This window comes from Perca fluviatilis, chromosome 5 (genome assembly GCF_010015445.1).
Source record: "Perca fluviatilis chromosome 5, GENO_Pfluv_1.0, whole genome shotgun sequence".
Classification (NCBI taxonomy): domain Eukaryota; kingdom Metazoa; phylum Chordata; class Actinopteri; order Perciformes; family Percidae; genus Perca; species Perca fluviatilis.
The window spans coordinates 8,316,987-8,333,867 of NC_053116.1; the positions used below are offsets into that span (position 1 = coordinate 8,316,987).

Consider the following 16,881-nt stretch of genomic DNA (forward strand, 5'->3'; position numbering starts at 1 on the left):
AATGGGTCCAACGTGGCAGTGCTGCTTGTTCACTGATAGCCTAATGTTGCCTCAGACTGATAAAGTGCCATAAAATCATTATAGATACAGCACTGATTCGGAGAGGGAGAGGGAGGGTGGACACTTCAAGGATTTATTTCACATTCCAGTGAAATAAACCCGTAGCAGTTATCAATGTGCTGCATTTAGACTCGACTGTTCGATTAAGATTTATGAGGTTTGATTTAGAAAACAAGTGGAAGCTTCGGACATGAAAGTCAAAGGTAGAATAGACAGAGTAGCCTACTTTGGTCTTACAAAAATACAAACAACGTAGCCTACATATGAATACATTAGCATACATTATATGTATTATTATTAAGAATTCATTTTTATATTCGAAGTAGAAAACATAGCCTATACCTGACAGATCCTGAGACGATGGATCCTACAGTGACAGCAGTAGCCTACTATGAAGGCTAAATCTGCCCTCTACCGTTCAAGTGTAATTGCTACATGCGATCTTTTCCACATACAAAAAAAAAAAATCTAGGAACCTTTGGTGAACATCAAGTGTAAATCAGGGTTGCACTTCCTTAATGTACTTAAGTAAAATGTTTACGTATCTTTACTTTACTTGGTTATTTAAAATTTCCTTCTGCAAGCTCTGCCCATTGACATATATGGCTCTGCCTCCAACGTAACAACCTTGGTAAAGTTGGTTTTATATTGGACGTTGGCTATTCGACACATTCGAAAAATCGAGTATGCAGCTTGGCCTTTTGACCTATCCATCTCAAAACACATCTGGCGAACGCAGCTAACTGCCCTGCACGTAACACAAAGCTTATTTAAAAAAAAAAATCCACCCTTTGATTTTATAAATAAATATATGTTAAATATTTTTTTAAATCAAAGGGTGGAAAAAAGAAACTTTGCGTTATGTGTAGGGCAGTTAGCTGAGTTCGCCAGATGTGTTTTGAGATGGATAGGTTAAAAGGTCAAGCTACATAATAGATTTTTCGAATGTGTCGAACAGCCAACGTCCAATATAAAACCACCTTTACCACGGTAACGTAACAGAAGACATGAAGATAACGTTACACACCTTTGGCCATTATCAAAAGGATTTTTTTACTTTTACTTTTACTTCTAATACTTAAGTACATTTACTATCAGAACATTACTTTTGGTACTTAAACAGACAGTAAATATCAGGTTCTTTAAGACTTTTACTCAAGTAATATTCTGGAAAGTGACAATAACTTCTACCAACGTTATTTTCTGGTAAGATACATGTACTTTTACGTGAGTATTGTTTTCAAGTACTTTATACAAGACTGGAATAAACTAATTAGAAACAAATCAAAAACAGAACAAAGATAGATATGTAAATATGCAGCAATAGGCCTACAACTCCACACAGTATGCAGTATGCAGCCTACTATAAAAACACACAGGCTCTATTTCTGGAATGCCATCATGTGCTGTCGTATTAATAAGCCTAATACGTTAAACTAATTTCAGTGATCAATACTGTGTTATGTGTACAAGTATGACTTTTTATTATTATGTTAGTTTGCACCATGCTAGGTTTAAGTGCACGGAAGCTGTGCGAAAAGACTCTACACAAGAGTCGTAGAATGAAGTGTTTGTTGTAGCAAGTAAAATATTGCCACGTCAGTTAGTCTTTTAGGAAAATTACGTCTGGGAAGAATTGTTTTAAGTTAAACAAACAAACAAAATCAAGAAACTCGCGAAACGCGCACGAAAAAAAACAATTGTTATGACAAGGTCCATTTTTCTTTCAGTTCGGTGGCTCATTTCCGAGGGATTCGTGAACGCAGCATCGCCATCAAAACAACACGACGTTAAACTCGACCGCGCTCGTGCGTCAATATGGACAAATGAGAGAGCGCCATCTCTCTACCCGGAAGAAGGATTTCCCCGACAGGTCTGTTGTGATTTTTGACACTTTTTCTGGTCGTCGCTGTGTCTTTTCGGACATTTTTTGTTTTTTATCTCTCGCCAATGGATGCTGAAAGAAGGCGTTTATGTATGTCCTAGTCGTTTACTGTTGAACGCATCTCCGGGTTGGTATTCAGTCATTATTCTGACTAGTTTTGTCGCATCGCTTCTGCACTGTAGCAGGTTATATTAACTAGCTACGGTTCGACTGAGGCTCAATGCTGAACAAATACATAGCTAGCGTTACTGTTAGCATGTTTATGCTGTTGTAGGGAACTCTCAGGCTACTCTTCTCAGATAGGGAACCTTTTAATTCCAATATATGTTGTCCACTTTGGGTAAACTGTTATTAATGGGTGTAAACTATATGTATGTGCAGTGGTGGAAGAAGTCAGATTCTCTACATACTCTTAAGTAAACGTAGGCTGCTAATACCATACTGTGGACATACTCTACAAGTAATTGTTCTGCATTCAAAACGATACTTAACTAACAGTATGTATCATTGTGCAGTAAAGTCTTCTGTCAGTGTTTTCGTCTTCTATCTCATGTTAGTGGATTAATATTCCTGCTGCATTCACGTGTATGCATTTAACTGCTGTAGGTGTTTCAGGTTGTGTTCATTTTAACTCATTTTTATTTATTTATTTATCAACATAACATACCACATACATGCATACATAAATAAATATATAAAATCTTTATATTTAAATAATCAAATTTTCCAAATTCAAATTCATGGCATGAGATAAAGTATATAGCAAAAAAGAGTCAGCTAATCCTACTGTAAAAAAAAAAAGAAAATATATTATATATCGTGATATTCAACAACATCATCGCATACTTTCCTCCTATCGTGCGGCCCTAATCTGTACTTAAAGGCGCTCTAAGTGATGTCACGCGTTTTTTAGGCTACAACATTTTTTTTGTCACATAGAGCAAACATCTCCTCACTATCTGCGAGCTGCCTGTCCCCTGAACACACTGAACAAACGCGGTCTCTATAGACAGCCTAGGGTCCACAAACACCAACAAAAACAGCCTTTCAGTCTTCCAGCCAATAACTGACAATAAGGATTTGTGGGTAGGGGCTGGGGGTTAGTGGGTGGAAGGGAGGGGGAGGGGACGGGATGAAGAGGAGGAGGGAGGGGCGAGCTAGCCTCCGTTTTGTTTGACAATACTTCGAATGTCAACGAGATGTGACGTCACCCAACATCGCTTAGAGTAGGGCTGGGCAATATATATATCAATATTATATCGATATCGTGACGTGGGACTCAATATCGTCTTAGATTTTGGATATCGTAATATCGTGATATGACATAAGTGTTGTCTTTTCCTGGTTTTAAAGGCTGCATTACAGTAAAGTGATGTCATTTTCTGAACTTACCAGACTGTTCTAGCTGTTCTATTATTTGCCTTTTCCCACTTAGACATTATGTCCACATTACTGATGATTATTTATCTAAAATCTAAGTGTGCAGATATTTTGTTATATCGCAGCAATATCGATATCGAGGTATTTGGTCAAGAATATCGTGATATCTGATTTTCTCCATATCGCCCAGCCCTAGCTTAGAGCACCTTTTTAAAGGGGAACTATGCAGTCTTTTTTTAGCTTAATTTACCTTAACTGAACAGCTTCGGCGTCTTTGGAATGGTTATATGACTTTTTTCGGGTTGAATGGTGGTCGTCTCGCTCCCCCCTAGCGCCTGTGAGCGGAAAAACCACCCTTGCAAGTTTCGTCCGGCGAGCCGGCGGCCTCAGCGTCAGGACGTATCGCGTGATATCAGGTCTCGCCATGTAACGAATTCTTTTAGAAGCAGAAAGCTGGGAAAGAATTGTTGGAGGAACAGAGAAAGAGGAAACGGCAGACTGACCGAGCAAGTTTTTACAGTGTTGCCAAATATCTATTCCGAAGCTGTAGGGGGAGCTCCCTGCGAGCTTTAAGTACTTACTCGAGTATTTACTTAGATACTTTCCACCACTGTGTGTGAAAGCTGCCAGGAGCTAACATGACTGTGACTCTGTGTGTCGTCGGGGGGGATCTTTCCCTAACAGCTCCACCCAGACCGTCCATGGCCAACGAGCATGAGTCCATCGACCTCCGGTCTCCTCCGCTGGACCCATCAGCAGCTGCAGGGCACAGCTGGTTCCCCGGACCCCCCCCACCCATGTATTCCTGCACCCTGACCCCCGAGCTGGTGCACAAGGCACGAGAGGAGCTCCAGGAGAAGCCGGAGTGGCGTCTCCGGGATGTCCAAGCACTGAGAGACATGATACTGAAGGTATTACCGTCTCTCATTCCTGTTTATGTGCCATCTGTATACTTGTTTTTTGATCACATTTAAAAACTTTTTTTTTTTTATTCATAAGCCAGCAATGTTCTTGTACAGCTGTGAGTTTTAGAAATATGATAAACAGAAGAAAAGGCAGCTGATTTGCAAAAGCCAACAGTGTACAAGATAATTACACACTGTATACACCATCAAAATGATAATGAAAATGGTAACTGTTAATCACAATGTGTAGTCTAAAGAAGAGACCGATCTTTTTAAAGTTAATGCTTGCAATACTGTTTAATACTTGTTATTGCGAACAAATCCCACGAAAAGATCAAAATCAACAATATTTTACTTTGCCTCAAATACTTCCTGACTTCTCCAGCCTGTGGAGTCTTTAAAAATGGGTCATAAATATACACCTAAAACAAAAAGGCTAAATATCTTTCTAAAACTCTTGGGCACTTTAGTTTCTGTTCAAATATTACTTAAGGTTACTTAAAGAAGTGCTTTTTTGGGGACTGTTTTTAGACCCAGACGTATTGCTTTAGTGAGTATTTACAGCAGCAGGATGGTCTGGGATTGATTTCAAATAAAATTAAACTCCATTGCCCATATTCACTGTAATAAAGAGTGTATACAACTGTGGCTCACTGTTGTGTTTAATGGACATCAACAGAGCTCTATGGCCCAGAGGAATAAGACATATCAGGTAGGCCTGTCACGATAACAAATTTTGCTGGACGATAAATTGTCCCAGAAATTATTGCGATAAACGATAATATTGTCATCGAGAGACCATTTGCATCTAATATAATGATAATGTCCAAATAATAGGCCTAATACTAATAATAATAATACTACTACTACTACTACTACTACTACTACTACTACTACTACAGGTACACCTTTTCAAAGATCAATACACTTTTATTTCTAAAGAATATTTAACACTGGAACTGGAAGACATTTTAAATATCCACAATATGTCTTTGATCTCCTTTGGTATGTCGTCTTTCACGCTGATGTAGGCTACAGTTGTGGAATTGCCGTTTGTGACACGTAAGTTCTCAGACTAGAGACTCTGTACTACATTTTACAATTATTTAACACTAAATATTACATTTAACTAATATATAATAAAAAAATAAAATCTAAATGTATGGCTAGCTGCCACGTGGCGAGTAAATGTACCAAAATAGTTCTGTTTTTCAGTCTTCATTTTGGCGAAGGTGCGGCTTCTACTCCTCTGCAGGTCGGAGCTTCGTGGGGGCGGGCCGACACACACAGACACACACACACACAGACACAGACACACACACACACACTTTCCACACTCCGTGTCCGCGGACAGCTGTAGGCTTGTACCGTTAATGTTCTGTGCATTGTCGGACACATGGAGCCACTTTCCTGAAACCGCTTTGCGAGACTGACGAGTCCACAGCGGCGTGTATGTCCGAGCCCGTCTCCACAGTCTCCACCTGCAGGTTGTCAGCTGTGTGGTTTGGAATGAAAGGGAGAAAACGGGGACGCCGAGTAACACGGGTGATATCCGCTCATATACTTTCTTTTTGGACGGCGCCTTAACTGCAAAGTGCGCAGGAAACCCTGCTCCAACTCTCGCTCTCTCCGCCTGGAGTAGCCTACACGCCCACACAAAGACCACGCGCCTGACAAGAGGGTTCACTCCTCGTTACGCTAAGGAACCGAGAGTGGTCCTCCAGTCTCTTTGGTAGAGAGAGAGAGGGAGAAACGAGGAAAATAAACAAGCATGCAAACGGAAATTATCGCGGCCGGAAAAATTATCGAGCTCATTTTTTCTTATCATGCGATAACTCGATTTATTGACTATCGCGACAGGCCTAATATCAGGCTTTAGATGCACAGACAATACTTGTCAATAGGATCAAATCATTGTTCTTGTCTCTCCATCCATCCATCCATGGGCTTTGTTGACAGTGACAAAAATATAGAATATCATCAGACTCGGCTCACTAATATTGCCGTTATTTCGTTGTGTTTTATTTGAATAATTTGACTGTTTTCACCATGTTTACCAACTCTTCATCCACTGAGTCAGGCAGGGTATCGTTCAAACATTTCCAATACTGGTACCGATACCAATAGCGTGACTTCAGTACCTGTTCCTAAACAATACTTTTTTTTAGATACCAATTGTTTTTATAAAAAAATAACAGCAACATTACAGATTTCTTCTGCTGCTTCTTCTTCTTCTTCTTTGGGGTTTTACGGCAGCCAGCATCCAAAAAGTAGCATTGCTGCCATCTATGGAACTAGCACCTTAGTGCCTGTTATACAGCCTATTAAAAATTTGAAAAAAACGTTTTCCCCTCCCGTTTGACCCTACTTCTAAAATACTTTTTAAAGATACTTCTTCCAAGCCAATTTCTCGCAATTCTTTGAGTAGATCTTTTCGTTGGCGTTCATAATTTCTACAATAAATCAAAACATGTTGCACTGTATTACAGATTACGGCACAGATGATTTTATTTATGTTCCAGCTCCTACTACGTGAGCCCCGTCTCTGTGTAACGTAGAGTTTTTCCTCCGTGTCTTTACGATGTGTAACGTTAGACAGACAATCGCAAACATTATTAGATCTTGGTAGAAGCATGCTGCATGCTGATTGGCTCACTGACGCTGATGAGATTTACTCCTTAGGTATTGACTGAAGAGGCACCGGTGCCTAAGAAGGAGTGAATTGAGTACCCAGCCCTTGCGCTGAGCTCATATTTCCCCCCCCCATCACTCTTTAGGAACAGCCCAACCTCAGGACGCGGCTGGACGATGCCTTCCTGCTGCGCTTCCTGCGGGCCAGGAAGTTTGACTACGACCGTGCCCTGCAGCTGCTGCTGAACTACCAAGCTGGCCGGAAGGCTTGGCCCGAGGTGTTCCAGGACCTGAAGCCGTCCACGGTGAAACACGTCCTGGACCTGGGCTTTCTCACAGTCCTGCCACAGCCCGACCCCAACGGGAGATACATCCTCTGTCTCCGGCCAGGTTGGTGACTTCTTCATCTTCACGGGAGAGCTCAGCGGTTTTAGAACGATTTAACTAGGGGTGTAAGAAAAAATCGATACACTTGAGTATCGTGATATTTTATTTTGCAATACTGTATTGATTTTTAAAAAGGCAAAATAATATAATATTAACGTTTTATTTTTACGTAAAAAATATTCATGTAAGACAGTGGTTCACGTTTATGTTGTGTTTAAACCCCTTACCGCTAGATGGCCATGCTGAGACGCACCACTAGTGTCCTTGCCTAACAGTGCCTGACTTTTTGCTAGAAGCTAACAATGTAGCTATGGCTGAACTTTGGCCTTCTTTAGGCCGGTTACACACTGGACGCGTCGCACGAGCGTGTCAGCTGCGTGGCGTGTCCGTTTATATTTCGGCTCCCATGTTAACAGGTTAGAGCTTACACACTGCCTGCGTGACACGCGCGTCTCAGGCGCGGCTCAGGCGCGGCTCGAGCCGTGCCGAAAACGCGTGCCTGCTAGAAATAGAACCGACGCCTATTTTTCACGCGACACGCGAGCGTGTTGGAAGCGTTTCCAGGCAAAATAGAATAGGAAAAGATGTTTATATGTCATTTAGACACAAATGCATATTAATAAATGACATGTTGATGTTTGAAAGTCTCTAGGTTTTGATATAAATGCAGATATAAATGTAATTAAAAAAAAATAAAAATTGATTTTGTAACATTGCACCTGTCAATACAGAACGAAATATTCTGTAGCCTATTTTGCCGTCAATACTGCAGACGTTGTCAGACACGTTTCTGGTGTGTAAAGACATAGAAAAATCCACCCAGCTGACACGCAACAGAGACGCCACGCTCACGCCACGCGTCCAGCGTGTAACCGGCCTTAGCATATACAAATTAGATTTTCTGTGTACTGAATTGTTTACCTAAAGTAAACTTCTTTGACTTTTATGAACATCATGTCTTTTTTTAAATATTAGTTTTTCACGTAAAATCAATCCCAATATATCGCCTTACGCACAGTATCGGAATATATTGCAATATATTGAATCGTGAGCCGTGTATCGTGATGCGTATCGTATCGCCAGATTTTTGCCAATACACAGCCCTAGATTTAACCATTTTATAGTCTCGCATTGCCAGACCTCTCTCCACAGCGCTGTGGAGTAAGGTCTGGCTACACCAAAGGGGATAGGAGAAAAAGGCGAGGGACATTGGTCGACAAGCCATACTAACCAGTTTATGAATGCTGTTTTCCATTTAGCTGTCCTATCCAGTAGACCTCAGACTCTGTGTCCTTTTTCAAATCTCTGAGTACATAGTGTGTGACTAATTCTTCCAGGACAGGCTTTACTCATGATGTGCGCTTACTCAACTCAATCTCCTTTTACAGGGAAATGGAAACCAAATGATTATCCATTTGTCGACAATGTGAGGGCCATTTATCTGACTCTGGAGAAGCTGATCCAGCCGGAGGAGACGCAGGTGAATGGTATTGTGATCCTAGCCGACTACACCGGAGTGGGCATGTCCCAAGCTTCCAATCCAGGCCCGTTCCTCGCCAAAAAAGTTGTAAGCATCCTCCAGGTGAGAACTCTAACATCGGGTGATCCAATGACTCGTTTATGTTGTTTAGAATTAAATGTATTTCAAGCAAATAACTATTTGAGGCTGAAAATGGGAAGTTTTGAAGAAAATTTGGATGGAGCAACAAGGCAGGCCTGCTTAGTTCTCTCGGTGAATGATTGTAAAGATTTATAATGAACATGTTTATGCCATTTACTCTCTAACTTGGACTTTTTGGGATCGATTGGTGGGAACTGCTATAGAAAAATACACAAGGTGATACACTGGTAAGAGCAAATGAGGTTTAACCATGTATCACGCTAATTTAAATAGCTCACGTTACTGTATTGTGTGAACAGTGAACTTGTAATGTAATTTTAAACTCCGGTGGATTCATGAGGACTATGGTTAACTGCTCCTCAGATCTCTGCAGGGTAAATCCAGACAGCTAGCTAGACTATCTGTCCAATCTGAGGTTTCTGTCGCACGGCTAAAACAACTTTTGAACGTACACATGTTCCACCAAAACAAGTTCCTTCCCGAGGCTATTTTGAAGCGGCACCGGGGCTCTGTGACGATTGTGATTGGTTTAAAGAAATGCCAATAAACCAGAGCACGTTTTTACTCCCATCCCAGAATGCTGTGTGGACTAGCCAGACCCTCCTCGGCAGCGCCGTGGAGGAAGGTTCTGGCAGTGCGAGACTGTTAACACGCTGACTATGGAGAAGTCAACCACACTTCAAAAAATCCGAACTATCCCTTTAAACACGCATGAGGAAAAACCCCGTTAATTTACAACCAGCGGCTACTTGAGCACTGGCTGTTGAGTTTTGCCGTGACCGCAGAGTGTGTAATGTTTACATAAAACACATCTGAAATGTTTGACAAGGACCAGCTGGGACCGTTCTTAATGCAGTTTCTCTTCTAATTCACAGGATGGCTTTCCAATCCGAATCAAGGCCGTTAACATAATAAACGAGCCCATGATCTTCAAAGGCATCTTCGCCATAATAAAGCCTTTTCTGAAGGAGAAGATGGCAGAGAGGGTAACTATTGTGCTCGAATTGTCTCCGACTCTTTTGTTTTGAAACAAAGGACTAATTGGAACGGTGTGCAAAACAGAAGACCGAGCATTTTCTTTTCAGGGGAACGAACTCGAGCCAAACAACCTTGTATGTTTGGAAATCTCTTGCGCGGGGGGGTTCCTTTGTGGTCATTTAAACCTGCAGTAACTGGGTTTTATATGTGGGCAGCGGAAATGAGCTGTAAGCACATCACTGACTTGTTATCACCTTATATGGAAGTAAATCTGGAAAACGTTTTATTTTTTACACTCAGAGCAACATTAATTCAATTCAATTTTATTTATAGCATCAAATCATAACAAGAGTTATCTCGAGACACTTTACAGATAGAGTAGGTCTAGACCACACTTATGAATGTATGTCCGGTAATTAGTGTAGCTAATATAGATAGATAGATAGATAGATAGATAGATAGATAGATAGATACACACATACGTACGTACATACATACATACATGATCCCCAAGGGGAAATTCAAGGTCCCAGTAACTTAAAGACATCACACACGTACACATACATCATAAACAGGATGATAAAATAACAAATCCACATGAATGTACCAAGGGATGTGTAAGCATGAGACGCTTGCAGTGACAGGGCAGGGACTGACCCTGTGACTCAGTATGCATGGTAAGGGAAGGAACTGTAGGGTGATATAATGGTGATGATGGAATGGAAAATGAAATGGATCGGAAGGAGTCTTTTCAGTAAGAGTGTGTGTCATGGCGGTAGTGCAAATAAGTCCAATACCACCATGACACACACTCTCATAGAGCACCTTACCATGCTTATGTTCACCAGCTAGCTGCTAACTGTGCCTGGCTGCTGTACAGCTGGTTTTTAGAGCTTTTTTCAATTAAAAAAACAGCTGCCAGCTACGGCCGAGAACTTTGCTACGAGAGTAAACCAAATCAGTAAAGTTGTGGAAGCTGTAAAACCAAAACGACGGGCAGAAAAGAAGCCATCAATCTCAGCCGAGTTGAGATGACGCCGCAGAGTTGGGTGATAATTCTCTGTGGGTTTAAATGGGTCGCATCTTTAAGTTGACATGAAATATTGATCATAGCCACTAGGACAGCACCCTATGAGGAAAATATGCGATAATGTTATATATCGTGATAACAATACTATTTGCAATAAATAAACAAAAAAGAATAGTGTACTCAGTTCTGCATTTGTTCTGCTTTCAGTATTCTGCTAAAATACAGCAAATTGCTTGAATTTAAAACAAATGAAAGGAAATAATTTCCAAATTGAACATTGAATGGCACCATTTTAAAAAAGACTGACCGTAAGATTTCAAATTGCAGTTTTCCACTGATTTTTTTTTTTCTCTCAACAAAAAAAGATCTCTTCTCTGAGTGTCTTTTGAGATATGTGACAGTCTTTCGTTATGTGTTTATTGCGCAAGTTGATATGGCGATTAAAAAAAAATATATATACAGTGCCTTGCGAAAGTATTCGGCCCCCTTGAACGTTTCGACCTTTTGCCACATTTCAGGCCTCAAACATAAAGATATAAAACTGTATTTTTTTGTGAAGAATCAACAACAAGTGGGTCCCAATTATGAAGTGGAACGAAATTCATTGGCTATTTAAAACTTTTTTAACAAATAAAAAACTGAAAAAGTGGGCGTGCAAAATTATTCAGCCCCTTTACTTTCAGTGCAGCAAACTCTCTCCAGAAGTTCAGTGAGGATCTCTGAATGATCCAATGTTGACCTAAATGACTAATGATGATAAATAGAATCCAGCTGTGTGTAATCAAGTCTCCGTATAAATGCACCTGCTCTGTGATAGTGTCAGAGGTCCGTGTAAAGCGCAGAGAGCATCATGAAGAACAAGGAACACACCAGGCAGGTCCGAGATACTGTTGTGGAGAAGTTTAAAGCCGGATTTGGATACAAAAAGATTTCCCAAGCTTTAAACATCCCAAGGAGCACTGTGCAAGCGATAATATTGAAATGGAAGGAGTATCAGACCACTACCAATGTACGAAGACCCGGCCGTCCCTCTAAACTTTCAGCTCATACAAGGAGAAGACTGATCAGAGATGCAGCCAAGAGGCCCATGATCACTCTGGATGAACTGCAGAGATCTACAGCTGAGGTGGGAGACTCTGTCCATAGGACAACAATCAGTCGTATACTGCACAAATCTGGCCTTTATGGAAGAGTGGCAAGAAGAAAGCCATTTCTTAAAGATATCCATAAAAGTGTCGTTATAAAGTTTGCCAAAAGCCACCTGGGAGACACACCAAACATGTGGAAGAAGGTGCTGTGGTCAGATGAAACCAAAATCGAACTTTTTCGCAACAATGCAAAAACGTTATGTTTGGCCGGTAAAAGCAACACAGCTCATCACCCTGAACACACCATCCCCACTGTCAAACATGGTGGTGGCAGCATCATGGTTTGGGCCTGCTTTTCTTCAGCAGGGACAGGGAAGATGGTTAAAATTGATGGGAAGATGGATGGAGCCAAATACAGGACCATTCTGGAAGAAAACCTGATGGAGTCTGCAAAAGACCTGAGACTGGGACGGAGATTTGTCTTCCAACAAGACAATGATCCAAAACATAAAGCAAAATCTACAATGGAATGGTTCACAAATAAACATATCCAGGTGTTAGAATGGCCAAGTCAAAGTCCAGACCTGAATCCAATCGAGAATCTGTGGAAAGAACTGAAAACTGCTGTTCACAAACGCTCTCCATCCAACCTCACTGAGCTCGAGCTGTTTTGCAAGGAGGAATGGGCAAAAATGTCAGTCTCTCGATGTGCAAAACTGATAGAGACATACCCCAAGCGACTTACAGCTGTAATCGCAGCAAAAGGTGGCGCTACAAAGTATTAACTTAAGGGGGCTGAATAATTTTGCACGCCCAATATTTCAGTTTTTTATTTGTTTAAAAGGTTTGAAATATCCAATAAATTTCGTTCCACTTCATGATTGTGTCCCACTTGTTGTTGATTCTTCACAAAAAATTACAGTTTTATATCTTTATGTTTGAGGCCTGAAATGTGGCAAAAGGTCGAAAAGTTCAAGGGGGCCGAATACTTTCGCAAGGCACTGTATGTATGTATGTATGTATGTATATATATATATATATATATATATATATATATATATTGTGCAGCCCTAATAGCCACTCATTTGAATAATGAATGTGACGTTGAGGCCGATGACGTCTCTGTGCTGTCTCTTCCCACAGTACATCCTCCACGGCTCGGACCTGCGCTCTCTGCACCGGAACATCCCGCGCTCGGTTCTGCCCGAGGAGTACGGCGGCATCGCGGCCCAGCTGGACTCGTGTGCGTGGTCCAGAGTGCTTCTGAACTGTGAGGAGGAATTCATAGTGGAGTTCTGCCAGCCGGATCCACTAGAGGGCGTGGTGCTTCCAGACGCCATGCTGTTTGAAGGGGAGCAGGCCAGCGGGCAGGACGACGACACCTTCAGGGGGCTGCCCTCGCAACTCTACTACTGTTACTGATGCACACACGGCCACCGCTGAGAGGACATTTTTCTGTTTCATTTGAAACGTGTGTAGACTTTACAGGGCAAGTTGCCAATATTCTACATGATTTATTTTACTAACTAAGCAGCAATGCTATAGGTAGATCTAGTCTTCTGTAGTTTACACATAGCCCAGCATTCAGTCATGGTTCCAAGGCAGCTGCAGGCTCAGGCAAAGAGGCTTCTGACATGCGCCGGTGCATGTTTGGCCATTATCTGTGGCCCTTCGGTGAAGTTACAGTATGTCTGGTACTTAAAGGATAAGTTCACATTTTTTCAATAGTCAGGTCATGTACACTGAAGCATGCAATTATTCCTCTTGTCCATACTGACCGTTAAAGGATCCCTTCCTAATGTGCTTCCAATGTAAGAGATGGGGGACAAAATCTTTGTTGTCGTTGTTGTGCCAGACCTATCTCCACAGCACTGCTGAGGAAGGTCTGGCAACAGGAGCATACATTCTAGGATAGGAGGAAAAAAAAAAACGCTCTGGGGTTGGTTGCATTTCTTTAAACCAATCTCAATCGGCCGTGCCTCTTGCAAAAATATTCCCGGGAAGGAACTTATTTAGGTGCACCCCTGTAGAAATATAACACCACATACAATATTAGAGAAGTTAACGGTTCACACAGTTGAATACAGTAAGGTGAGCTATTTAAATTAGCTGGATACACCTCATTTGCTCTTACCGATTTATTAATCGGTCCCAAAACATCCCAGTTAGAGATGAAATGCTGTAAACATATTCATTGTAAATCTTTGCAATCATTTGCCAAAAGAACCAAGGGGGTAAGCTAGCCTCCGCAAAGCGTACCTACTATGGAGCCATTTTGATGCTAACAAGCCATCAGTTTCGACTTACATTAGCTGTTGAAGTTTAATTACTAATGTTAACTACCATTTTAGTTAGCAATAATTAGCCTGTGCCTATGTTATCTCCTTACATATACCTACGCTCTCCGTCTCTGTAAGATTGGGAATGATTGAGATTTCTCTCGGCACAGCTACCAGAAGACTTCACACTTTCAGACAGGTTACTCACATCACATCTACGTCGTCAAGCTCAGTTGGAGGCTGCTCAGTAACGCTCAGCCAGCACCGGGAAAGTGCTTCTATTATCCTTCACTGGTCTCCGTTACAAGTCTACGGTGTCACTTTGTCCATTTCGTTAACTGTCTATGGAAAGAACCAAGCAGGCGTGCCTTGTTGCACCATCCAAATTTTTCTTTTTCAGCATGTTCCCAGTTTAGCTAACCTTGAAATACATTTTTGCACAGAACCCGGAATCTGGATTTGTACCCCAGCACGTTAAAGGTATAATATGCGGTGCTTTCCTCTTAAAACAATGTCAGACTGATCTCATGTAGTGGCATATGTATGACACGCCAATTCGTATGATATTTTGGCGCGTTATCAAGACGCATAATCATTTTGTAGCGTGTTTATCAACGCCGTTTGGCCTCCATTGACTTACATTACCTCGCGATTGCGTGTCAATTTACGCCGTAGCGAGTAATATGACCGCGTAGGGATGTTGGTGGTGGGGGGGGGGATGGGTCATACACAGGACTTTCACCCAGGAGACCGGGGGTCCCGCGTGTCACGTTTCCTAAACCCAACCGCTTTCTTCTTTGTGCCGTTGTTGTCCCGCGTCCCCTTATTGTTTTACTAAATCCAACCGTCCTGTTGTTCTTTTCCTAAACCCAACCCGTCCACTGTACACGCGGATAGCTCCAAATGCAACATCCCATGCTTCGGTGTAAACATACAGCTCAAAATGCGTACAGATAACACACCACTTGGCTTAAAGTGGCGTGTATGTTTACGCAAAGTCATGATATCACGTTGACAATGTATAGACTAATACAAAAGTAATCCCTCTGTCATCACTTGTGACACTAGAAGTGCTGTGGTGTCTGTACCTGCAGAGGCCCCGCCCTCTGCCAGTATTTTCTCTTTTATTTTGATCTTGCTGTGTGCGCGATGGTTCTGGGCGTGGTCATAGAGCCTTTGGGCCCCGCGTGGGTGTGTAACCCCCGGCCAGTAACAGCGCGCAGGGCGTTTTTTTTTTTTTTTTTTGCCCCTCAGCGTCTCATATCGACGCTAACTGACAGACACACAGAAACGGACAGGATGGAGCTCTGCTTTCACTCAACAATGCGGCACCTTCCTGCGTAGGGGTGTGTGTGTGTTTATTTGTGCTTTAAGAACATAACCGCTGCAAACTATTAGAATATATATTTTTTTTATTGCTCTGATTACTGCTTTGTACAGGCACTCGCACCCTCTCTTGACATGAAACCATGTGAACCTATCCTTTCATATTTTTCCATTGAGAAAGAGTTCTAAAAAAAAAAGGTTTCTCAAACTTAGTTTGTTTAGTATCTACATACAGTCTGTCAGTCACATACTGGCCATTAGTGCTCTGTCTGCATGGTTACATCACCCCACAACTCAAAAAAAGAAAAGATAGAGACGGTTTTTGTGTATGTAACAGTCTAATGCTTTGCCTTAAACTGTAGATTTCCCTATGTATCATAAATCATCGTTGGAATCGTGTGCACCAAAGCAATATTCGTGTGTATTGTCAGGGCTCGTGTTACATAAGAGTGGATATACTTCTTTGTTAGGAAGTGGAAGTAGATGGCTGCTGTGGCTGAGAGAAAGAATACTAATACAATAGATTTACCAGTAAATGTTTTTGCTCAACTCTTGCACTGTATTTCAGGGCCTTTGTTTAGCCTATAGTTTTCTCTAACTTGAATCTTTTTTTCTAATTTCAGATAATCTGCCTTGTCTTTTTTTCTATTTTTTTAAACCTTAGTTCACCTGTTTACTCTCACCACTCAGTCTTAACACGGGGGCCATCACTGATCACAGGGGTCACATGTGAAATAGAACATTTAGTCCTGACTTTATCTGGTTTGCCAAATTTCCCACCAGGCCATGTACAGAAATGTGCAATAACGTTGGATCTGTTTTCTTGCGGTAGCCCGATCTAACTTGAATAGTTTTTGTCTTTTTATATTTTTATTTGAAGCATGTCTGTGACTATAAGCTACATTGTGTTGCAGGATATTTATTGTTGGTAGTAAAGACCATAAAGTCAGTAAACTCAAATGGAGAAATTTGTGCGATTTATGTCTTGATTGTGCTGCTGTGGATGCTGATGTTGGCAGTGGGTGGTGGAACGCTGCACGCTCTGGGGAAGTTTTGGCTATTTTATTACGCATTGCATTTGATACGAGAAGCGTTACTGGGTTCATGGGTCCCCAAAGAGATCAGAAGTACTTGTGTAGAAGCAGTAATTCCACAGTTTAGAAATAAGTCCTTCATTCAAAAATGTACTTATGAGAAGTATACACAAGCCTTAAAAGCCACAAAATGTGCTTACATTTTTTTAAAGTAAAATTACTCGTGTAGATTTGGGCTTTCAGATTGCATTGTCATAATCACGGATGTCACTAGGAT

General features: G+C 41.5%; 1 protein-coding gene across 3 annotated transcripts; it reads left to right on the forward strand.

The window, feature by feature from the left end:
* Positions 1-1,848: 1,848 nt before the first annotated feature.
* On the forward strand, positions 1,849-14,328 carry ttpal (tocopherol (alpha) transfer protein-like). 3 transcript variants are annotated; one of them, XM_039801578.1, is made up of 6 exons: positions 1,849-1,933; positions 4,010-4,236; positions 7,008-7,251; positions 8,637-8,830; positions 9,745-9,855; positions 13,109-14,328. In XM_039801578.1, exons 2-6 carry the CDS (start codon positions 4,027-4,029, stop codon positions 13,385-13,387), a joined length of 1,038 nt encoding a protein of 345 aa, XP_039657512.1. In that variant the 5' UTR covers positions 1,849-1,933; positions 4,010-4,026; the 3' UTR covers positions 13,388-14,328. The 3 variants fall into 3 exon arrangements, with proteins under 3 accessions (XP_039657512.1, XP_039657511.1, XP_039657510.1); XM_039801577.1 differs by having other exon boundaries at positions 1,927-2,035; XM_039801576.1 differs by lacking the exon at positions 1,849-1,933 and adding an exon at positions 1,940-2,072.
* The last annotated feature ends 2,553 nt before the right edge of the window (positions 14,329-16,881 follow it).

Excerpts from the sequence above, each read along its gene's own strand:
- ttpal (XM_039801576.1), top strand. The coding sequence starts at position 2,015 with ATGCTGAAAGAAGGCGTTTATGTATGTCCTAGTCGTTTACTGTTGAAC. Across the intron at positions 8,831-9,744 it reads AAGTTGTAAGCATCCTCCAG|GATGGCTTTCCAATCCGAAT; the intron begins GTGAGAACTCTA and ends TCTAATTCACAG. Across the intron at positions 9,856-13,108 it reads AGGAGAAGATGGCAGAGAGG|TACATCCTCCACGGCTCGGA; the intron begins GTAACTATTGTG and ends CTCTTCCCACAG.